Source organism: Nematolebias whitei, chromosome 12 (genome assembly GCF_014905685.2).
Source record: "Nematolebias whitei isolate Nwh7 chromosome 12, NemWhi1, whole genome shotgun sequence".
Classification (NCBI taxonomy): domain Eukaryota; kingdom Metazoa; phylum Chordata; class Actinopteri; order Cyprinodontiformes; family Rivulidae; genus Nematolebias; species Nematolebias whitei.
The window spans coordinates 48,531,376-48,541,523 of record NC_056509.1 but is presented as its reverse complement, the minus strand read 5'-3'; the positions used below and the strand labels follow the sequence as shown (position 1 = coordinate 48,541,523).

The following is a 10,148-nucleotide window of genomic DNA, read 5'->3' as shown; positions in this document are numbered from 1 at the left end:
TATATATATATATATATTATACATTTTAAAAAGATAGCTAGATGATTGATTGGTTGACTGACTGACTGACTGATTGATTGATTGATTGATTTATTGATTGATTGATTGGTGTATATATATTTTTATTGTTTTCTGACAGTTTTACAGTTTAGTTTGTTCTTGTTGCTCAAAGTTGAACCTGTTCTGTCCTCCTCCTCTCCTGCACGCACAAACAGGTTTAATGAAAATACTTTCTCTCCACAGACGCCCTCAGTTCAGCTGTTTGATTCAAAAACTAAGGCTCATGAGTTCTGCCTAATTTCAGCTGCACGCTTATCAAAGATCTCACAGAAATAAGTCCGAAGCCTCAAAGTGACGCAACGCAGTCACTTAGATAAATAGTTTTATTACAGTTTGTGACAAACAAACAAAAAACATCATAATAAGTGCAGAGCTCTAGTGAAATAAAAACACATGAATAATAAAATATATAGTTTTTATCAAAAAGCAGCACGATGCATCAGGATACAAAGAGAATCTGCAGAGTTTACCTAAACCAGGCAGGCCTCGCTGGAGATTTAAATATTAAAGTACCAAACTCAAGGTTTTAATGACAAACAAGTCACATTGTTAACAAGTGGGTTAACACAAATAACTTTTTAACGTCAGATCAGTCAATTCCCATCAATAACACATTGAAATCAACTCGAGAACTCAATAAAGTCTCCTCGTTAACTCGTTAAAGTCTCCTAGTTAACTCGTTAAAGTCACCTTGCTAACTTGTGAAAGTCTCTTCGTTAACTCATTAAAGTCACCTCGTTAACTTGTTAAAGTCTTCTAGTTAATTTGTTAAAATTTCCTGGTTAATTTGTTAAAGTCTCCTAGTTAACTCGTTAAAGTCCAGTCGTTTCCTCGTTAACCTCAGCTCTTCCTCTCTGCTGCAGAGTCCCGGCTGCACGGTGTTGTCTTCTTCAGTTCGATCGTCAACGCCTGGTTTTTGGAGCACGACTCTAGTTGCGTCAATGCTGATATGCCCATAACCGTTGTCCCACCTGCTTTTGGACCTCTGGACATAGGGATCCGTGTGGCAGCGCTCCCAGCCACATCAGAACTGAGCTGAAAGAAACAGTAGTCAGTGACCAGAGACAGGAACAAATGCAGACCATGGATTCACTAAAGATCACGAGTACGAAGGCTAAGAGATAGAGATGTGTTAAAACATACAATTAGTCATAACATTATGACCACTTCTTGATTATCTGGTTACTATAACTGATGAGAATGAGAGAGGATTTACCATGAAATACAATTCAATTCAATTCAGTTTATTTCTATAGCGCCAAGTCACAACATAAGTCGTCTCAGGGTAGTGAACAGAAACATTCATAAATAAAATCAGTGCACTCGGCAGACTGCAGCTCTTAAAGTAATCTGCATGGATGTTGCAGCAGGGGCGCTCAAACGGGAAGAGGAGACACTGCTCCTTGCTGAAGAAGAGAGGTTGCTGGCTGGAAGTGTTAGTAAGGCTTAAAGTTAACGCTAAGACTGGCAGACTACCAATACACTCTCTCTTTATGTCAAACGTCCACTCCTTGGACAACAAGATGGATTTGTATCGTCTGAGAGTTGGTGCCTCAGAGGAGATGAGGACATGTGCAGTGCTTTGTGTCACAGAATCATGGCTTAACAGCGACATGTCAGACTCAGCCTTCCAGCAGGCCGACAGACTTTTTTTTTTTTTCAAGCGGACCGCTGCAGCGAGCAAATGGGGAAGTCACGGGGAGGCAGAGTGTGCGTCTTTGTGAGTAAAAGTTGGTGCACAAACTGTACTCTGACAAATAGCTCTTGCTCCGAGGCTTTGGAGCAACAAAGAGTGAAATGTCCATACCATACCAATTTATTTATATAGCACTTAAAACGGCAACAAGGCCAACCAAAGTGCTGTACAAAAGAACCAAACATGCACAGCAGACAGGAAAACATAAAATAGAAATACAGATACAAATAGCAGCAGAAGCTAACTAAAATGGCCAACAGAGTAGAGAACAGACCGGACCAAAACAAATCACACCGTGTGAAAGGCAAGAGAATAGAAGTGGGTCTTCAAGCGAGACTTAAAGACTGAGAGTGTGGGAGCCTGCCGGACACTCAGTGGCAACTCATTCCACAGTCGTGGACCTGCAACAGAGAAAGCCCTGTCACCTCTGAGCTTACGACGGGTTTCTGGGACTGAGAGAAGCATCTGGTCTGCTGACCTCAGAGAGCGCGGTGGGACATATGGCTGCAGAAGATCAGTGACATAGGACCACATTATCTACCCCACGAGTTTATGGCAGTGTTTATAATAGCTGTTTACGTAGCTCCGGATATTAATGCTAAAGACACCCTGCAGGAGCTGCATGATAATATTAGCTTGCCGTAAAACAAACACCCTGAGGCATTTTACGTGAAGTCTGGGGAGTTTAACCACGTAAATCTGAAAGATTCCCTGCCAAGATTTTATCAGCATGTGGCCATTCCTACACAAGGAAATGAAACACTGGACCATGTTTACACGGAAGTACAAGACACATACAAAGCCGTACCCCCAAGGCCGGATTAACCATATGGGCAACTGCCCAGGGGCCCATGATCTCTAAGGGGCCCAGGGCAGTGAGGGCACAAGCAGAACATCTGGTTATCTCCTGTTCTACTTGGAGCGCTCCGCTGCATTTGTGTAGCCCCGCCTCCTCCCAGCTGCTGCAGCTCTCTTTTTTTTTTTCAATCGGATCCTCGATGGCACGACCTGTCAATCAACTCAGAAGGTGTGTCAGTAACTGACCAATCAACAACCTCAATTTGTCCCGAAGGTAAACGCCCCTTACCTGCTGACAAGCTCATCAGGTTTTTTTTCTTGAGAAACTTCTTGTTTTAATTAAAACAATAAGTTTGTATCTGTTGTGAGATGATTCTAGCAGTTTTGCAGATTTTTAATCTACTTAATGAAGAATAGTTTGACTTCAAATTGTTCATCAAACAGGAAGGAGGAATTATTATCTCTCCTCTTACAGTGAATGTGGTACTTTGCTATAAGTACAACTATATTTATGGCATCAGAGGAAGCTGAGCTTCAGTTATCCACATAAAGTGAAATGACATCAGCATGAAAAGAAGGAATATTAAGTTTGAGATGAATCCAGTTTCTGATGTCTGACCAAACTCTTTGTACTGACATAAATAAGTTGCTCGAGGGATTCATCTTGTGATTTACAGAAGACACACAAATTAACATCAAATTTAAATCTTCTTTGCAGAAACATGACTACAGGATACATCTTATTTATTATTTTAAAATGATTCTCCTTCACTTTATGAGATTTAGGCCATTTGATAAATTTAGAATGAGCAGAAGTCATACTGGTTTTATGATTTATACTGGGAGGTTTCTTGAAGGAATCTTTGTTATACTCAGTAAATCCTTTGTCTCAAACATTCATTGATAATCTTATTACATTTGAAGTCAACTCAGTTACAGATGTTTAATTTTAATGTGGGCATCAAATCGTCACCTTTGAATATATAATATTTTTAATTATTGAATCAGCTGTTGGTCAGGTTACTTCTTGTTGTGCCATTAGCTCTAAAATAGTTACTGAATCAAGTGTTTACTTCCATCCTTCTGCGGGGGTACAGCCTAAGTGGGGAGGCCCAGACTTCCCTCTCCCCAGACACTTGGACCAGCTCCTCCAGGAGAATCCCAAGGTGTTCCAGGTGTTTACTTGTGGAGGTAAAACTAGATGTTAAACAACCATTAAAATACACCAGAATGCAGGAAATGACATCTACTTTATTCAAAATTTTCTGGGGGAGGACCCCTAAACCCCCCCCATCAGTGTCCCCCCCCCCCCCCCACACACACACACACACATTATAAATGCTTCTGGCACCAGTGGCCAATACGTTACTAAACAAGTACACATATGATGTCATGACGTGTTCAAAGTGCGTTCAACGTAATTCAGTCTTGATTTGTGTCAATGAGCATTTGGAGTTTTATGCATAAAAATACACTGATAGTTAGAATTCTAAGTATATTTACTGTATATTATGGTAATTTATTCTGTATTTTGCCAGATTATGGTGATTCTGGGGTCGTGATGATGGGGCCCTTGAAGATTGTTGCCCAGGGTACAGCGAAGTGTTAATCTGGCCCTGCGTACCCCACCCCCACCTAGGACACTCTGACCACATCTCCATCTTTTCTGGCCCCTGCTTACGTGCACCCACTGAGACGCTTCAGGCAACACAAAGAAAAGTCAAAAGTTGGATGAAGAATAGTGACTCCATAGTAAAAGACTGTTTTGCATGCACAGACTGGCAGGTCTTCAGAGAAGCTGCTATAAAGACGGGGAGATAGACCTGGAGGAATACACATCCTCGGTCCTGGGAAACATCAGCAAGTGTGCTGATGATGTCACCACCACCAAAAATATTAAGAGCTACCCAAACCAGAAACCCTGGCTGAATTCAGAGATGCGCCTCCTGCTGGAAGCCAGGAACACTGCCTTCAGGTCTGGCAACTCACAGGAACTGAGAAGGACGAGGAAAGAGCTGGCTGCTGGTACTAAAAGGACCGAGGCCACATATGTACAGAGCAACTAGGGTCAGTTCACCTCACAAGACCCACGGAGCATGTGGAGGAGCATTAAGTGTATAACAGATTATAAAAGCAGAGGTGCACAATGCCCTAGTGCAGGGCTATTCAACTGGTGACCCGCGGGCCATTTCCGGCCCTCGGATTACTTAATTCTGCCCACTTCATAAAAAAAAAATTTAAAAAAAATTGTGGGGGGGGGGGGGAGGGTGTTCTGGGTTTGGGTTCTGTTTATTGCATGTATGACTCAATGTCCCACGAGTCAGCTTCACTCAGCTTCTTCATCCAACACGTTCAGTGGCGCGCCCTGCAGTGCACGTATGCACAGAGCGTCTCCAGACCGCACAGATGTGTCAGAACTCCTGCATACATTTGAGACATAAATATAAAATCTTACAGTAAAAAATAAAAATACAACAACAGAAATGTTTGATGTGTTATTCACATTATGTCACATTTCAAAACAACGGTGCTAATTTGTCAAAATAACAGCAATGATCAGAATGTTGAAAAGACAGTCCAGTTTACTTTAATGAAAAATGGTCTTTAGTTGGACAAGCGAGAACTGAAGCCTTCAGGTGCTTCAAAGGAGCAACAACCAGAACTGAATTCAGTGGAGAAGAGTTCAGCTCAGAACGGTGAAGTGTGTGTGTGTGGGGTGGGGGGGGGGGGGGGGGGGGGGGTGTAGGACACCTGACAGAATCGAAACTGCTCTATTCACACACAACCTGCTGTTGCTCTCCGGTAATTTAATCAAATGTTTAGAAATGTAGGTAAATGTTGATGTTTAACAACCTGTTAAAAACAGGAAATGACATCTCTGTTATTCAAAATATTCTGTAGAACGACCCACAGACCCCCCCCCCCCCCCCCCCCCCACACACACGCCACCACCACCACCACCACCGGAACCCCCCACCCCCCGGCCTGCCTACTGTTCCGGCATCAATTACAAATTAAGCCCTGCTCATCACTGCTTGATACCTTCAACAAGTTCTACGCACGCTTTGAAGACCCGAACAGACCATCCAGCCCCAGACTCACCTCACCACCAGAAGAAGAGCATCTCAGCGTGACCTCAGCAGAAGTAAGGAGTACCTTCAGGAGGATTAATCCGCACAAAGCAACTGGCCCAGACAACATCCTCGGGAAGGTGCTGAAGGAATGTGCTGATCAGCTCTGTGAGGTGCTGGCAGACATCTTTAACACCTCACTTACCCTGGAGACAGTTCCCACCTGCCTGAAGACTGCCACCATCAACCCAGTCCCAAAGAGCTCTACAGTGACTGGTCTGAATGACTATCGGCCAGTGGCCCTCACCCCGATAGTCGCTAAATGCTTTGAAAAACTGGTCATGACTGACATCAAAACAACCATCAACATCAACGAGGACCCTCATCAGTACGCATACCATGAGAACCGATCAACACAATACATCATCTCCTCTGTGGTCCACACTGCTCTCCCCCACCTGCAGCAGAAGAACTCCTATGTCCGTATGTTATTTGTGAACTTCACATCTGCCTTCAACACCATGATCCCCCAAACCCTGATGGACAAACTGCTCACACTAGGACTAAGACCCTCCATCTGCAACTGGGTACTAGACTTTTTAACAAACAGACCACAGTCTATGAGTGTACTGTTACCACTACGTGTTGGATACACTGTGAATGTTAACGCAGATCAACAACAAGCCAAACTCATTTTTCATGAGCCAGGAAACTGAGCGTCTTGCTCCTTTATTCAGCTCTTCTTGACAGCTTACAATTATTTACAGTTGTAGCTTGAAAAGCTCAATGAAAAGGGTCGAGTGAAAAGTGTAAATAAAGATTTAGGACACGGGAGGTGAAGTTTATACAAACCGGATTCCAAAGAAGTTGGGACACTAAACAAATTGTGAATAAAACCTGAATGCAATGATGTGGAGGTGCCAACATCTAATATTTTATTCAGAATAGAACACAAATCACAGATCAAAAGTTTAAACTGAGAGAATGTATCATTTTAAGGAAAAATCTGTTGTTTCCAAATTTCATGACGTCAACAAATCCCAAAAAAGTTGGGACAAGTCCATTTTTACCACTGTGTGGCATCCCCCCTTCTTCTTCCAACACTCAACAGACGTCTGGGGACAGAGGAGACCAGTTTCTCCAGTTTAGAAATAGGAATGCTCTCCCATTCATGTCTAATACAGGCCTCTAACTGTTCAATCGTCTTGGGCCTTCTTTGTGGCACCTTCCTCTTTATGATGCACCAAATGTTCTCTATAGGTGAAAGATCTGGACTGCAGGCTGGCCATTTCAGTACCCGGATCCTTCTCCTACGTAGCCATGATGTTGTGATTGCTGCAGAATGTGGTCTGGCATTATGGTGTTGAAAAATGCAGGGTCTTCCCTGAAAGAGATGACGTCTAGATGGGAGCATATGTTGTTCTAGAACCTGAACATAGTTCTCTGCATTAATGGTGCCTTTCCAGACATGCAAGCTGCCCATGCCACAAGCGCTCATGCAACCCCATACCATCAGTGATGCAGGCTTCTGAACGGAACGTTGATAACAACTTGGGCTATCCTTGTCCTCTCTGGTCCGGATGACATGGCGTCCCAGTGTTCCATAAAGAACTTCAAATCGTGACTCATCTGACCACAGAACAGTCTTCCATTTTGCCACACTCCATTTTAAATGACCCCTGGCCCAGTGCAAACATCTGAGCTTGTGGAGCTTGCTTAGAAATGGCTTCCTCTTTGCACTGTAGAGTTTCAGCTGGCAACGGCGGATGGCACGGTGGATTGTGTTCACTGACGATGCTTTCTGGAAGTATTCCTGAGCCCATTCTGTTATTTCCTTGACAGTGGCATTCCTGTTTGAGGTGCAGTGACGTTTAAGGGCCCGGAGATCACGAGCATCCAGTAGAGTTTTACGGCCTTGACCCTTACGCACAGCGATTGTTCCAGATTCTCTGAATCTTTTGATGATGTTATGCACGGTTGATGATGATGACTTAAAAGTCTTTGCTATTTTACGCTGGGTAACACCATTCTGGTATTGCTGCACTATCTTTCTGCGCAACAATGGTGGAATTGGTGATCCTCTTACCATCTTGGCTTCTGAGAGACACTGACACTCTGAGAAGCTCTTTTTATACCAATCATGTTGTCAATTGACCTAATTAGTGTTAATTGGTCTTCCAGCTGTTCGTTATATGCTCAATTTCCTTTTTCCAGCCACTTATTGCTACTTGTCCCAATTTTTTTGGGATTTGTTGACACTGTGAAATTTTGAATCAACATATTTTTCCTTTAAAATGTTACATTTACTCAGATTAAACTTTTGATCTGTCATCTATGTTATATTACGAATAAAATATTGACATTTGCCATCTCCACACCATTGCATTCAGTTTTTATTCACAATTTGTTTAGTGTCCCAACTTTTTTGGAATCCGATTTGTACATGGACTGGCAGGTTTTCTCTGTAAAACGGTTTTCCAGCAGACTACTGCTTCTACTACCCATAATGCATAGAATACCTTCAAAATAAAATACAGATAAACCAACAATGACTGTGTAGAAGTTATGACCATCTCTTTTAACATGAATCATTATAGATGAATTGCATTTTCATCACTAAACTATTACAAACTATTTTTAACTTTTTGTGTTGGGCAGTACAGTGAGGAACCACAACTTCCCCTCCTCGACCATAACCCTCAGCACTGGCTCTCCTCATGGATGTGTGCTGAGCCCCCTCCTGTTTACTCTGCTCATATATGATTGTGCACCTACCTATCCAGGCTGTCACATTGTAAAGTTTGCAGATGATACAGCGGTGGTGGGATGCATCACAAACAATGATGAGTCCAGCTACAGGCAGGAGGTGGAACACCTGGAGAACTGGTGCAAAGAGAATAACCTTCACATCAATGTGAAGAAGATGAAGGAGATGGTCATGGACTTCAGATGGAACAAACACACCTACCCCCCACCACCATAGGAGGATCCCTGGTGGCGGGGGTGGTCTCCAGCTACAAGTACTTGGGTGTGCACCTGAACAACAACCTCAGCTGGAGCAACAACACCACCAGCCTGATGAAGAAAGCTCATCAGAGACTCTACTTCCTCAGACGGCTGAGACGAGCTGGTCTGGAAGCTCAGTCCTCACCTCCTTCTACAGGTGTGCAGTGGAGAGCATCCTGTGCTCCAGCATCAACGTGTGGCATGGAGGCTGCACAGCTGCAGAAAGAAAAGCTTTGCAGAGAGTGGTGAAGGCTGCACAGAAGATGTTGGAGTCAGTCTCCCCACCATCACAGACATCTACACCTCCACATGCAGGAAGAGGACCACCTGCATCATGAAGGACCCCACCCACCCAGCACACACACTTTTTGCCCCACTCCCCTCAGGAAGGAGGTTAAGGAGCATTAAGTGTAGAACCACTAGACTGAGGAACAGCTTCTACCCTGAGGCTGTTAGACTCATGAATCTCTAACTAGAAGAATCACTGTGAAAAATCCCTATGATGACACTTGATTGTTGATATGTGCTGCTGACTATCCACACTGCTGATCTCATGCTGCTGATTTATTTCATGCTGCTGTGTTCATTTGTACTCATCTTCTCACACAGACACATGTTCATGCTGCCGTTGTTCAGCGTATTGTTTCTGTACCATTAATGTTTAGTATATTCTTACTTTAGTACATTTCTTAGTTCATATCTTAGATCTTATTACTTTATTCTTTACAATTTTTATTTTTGTTGGATGGAACTGGGACCCTGTGCACACAGTTTCGTTCCACCACATGTACCACATGTGATGCAAATGACAATAAAGAACCCAACAATTTACAGTCGGGTCATCTGGACAGTTTTTTTTGTGTGTGTGCTGAAACACGTTTCTTTGACTGATGAAGCCTTCTGGATGGAAGGTGAAATGTTTCAGCACGAAAAAAAAAAAAAAAAGAAACTGTCCAGATGACCTGACTGAAAATTGTTCGATTGTATAGCTGGATTATTGAGCATGGACCTTGTAGACAATAAAGAACCTTGACTTGATTGCTATGGTTACTGTCAGAGTGAGGGGTATTTAACCTTTACTTAACCTTTACTTAACCTTTATTTAACTTTTATTTAACTTTTATTTAACTTTTAATTAACCTTTATTTAACTTTTATTTAACTTTTAATTAACTTTTATTTAACTTTTAATTAACCTTTATTTAACTTTTCTTTAACTTTTATTTAACCTTTATTTAACTTTTATTTAACCTTTATTTAACTTTTATTTAACCTTTATTTAACTTTATTTAACTTTTATTTAACCTTTATTTAACCTTTATTTAACTTTTATTTAACTTTTATTTAACCTTTATTTAACCTTTATTTAACTTTTATTTAACCTTTATTTAACCTTTATTTAACTTTTATTTAACTTTTATTTAACCTTTATTTAACCTTTATTTAACTTTTATTTAACCTTTATTTAACCTTTATTTAACTTTTATTTAACTTTTATTTAACCTTTATTTAACCTTT

General features: G+C 41.9%; 1 protein-coding gene across 1 annotated transcript in view; it reads right to left on the bottom strand.

The window, feature by feature from the left end:
- Positions 1 to 846: 846 nt before the first annotated feature.
- Positions 847 to 10,148, bottom strand: part of LOC119418404 (filamin-A-interacting protein 1) — a 27,438-nt gene continuing 18,136 nt past the window's right edge. The window contains exon 6 of the mRNA XM_037685679.1: positions 847 to 1,095. Within this exon, the coding sequence (XP_037541607.1) occupies positions 901 to 1,095 (195 nt within the window). The 3' untranslated portion in view covers positions 847 to 900. The remainder of the gene's footprint in view (positions 1,096 to 10,148) is intronic.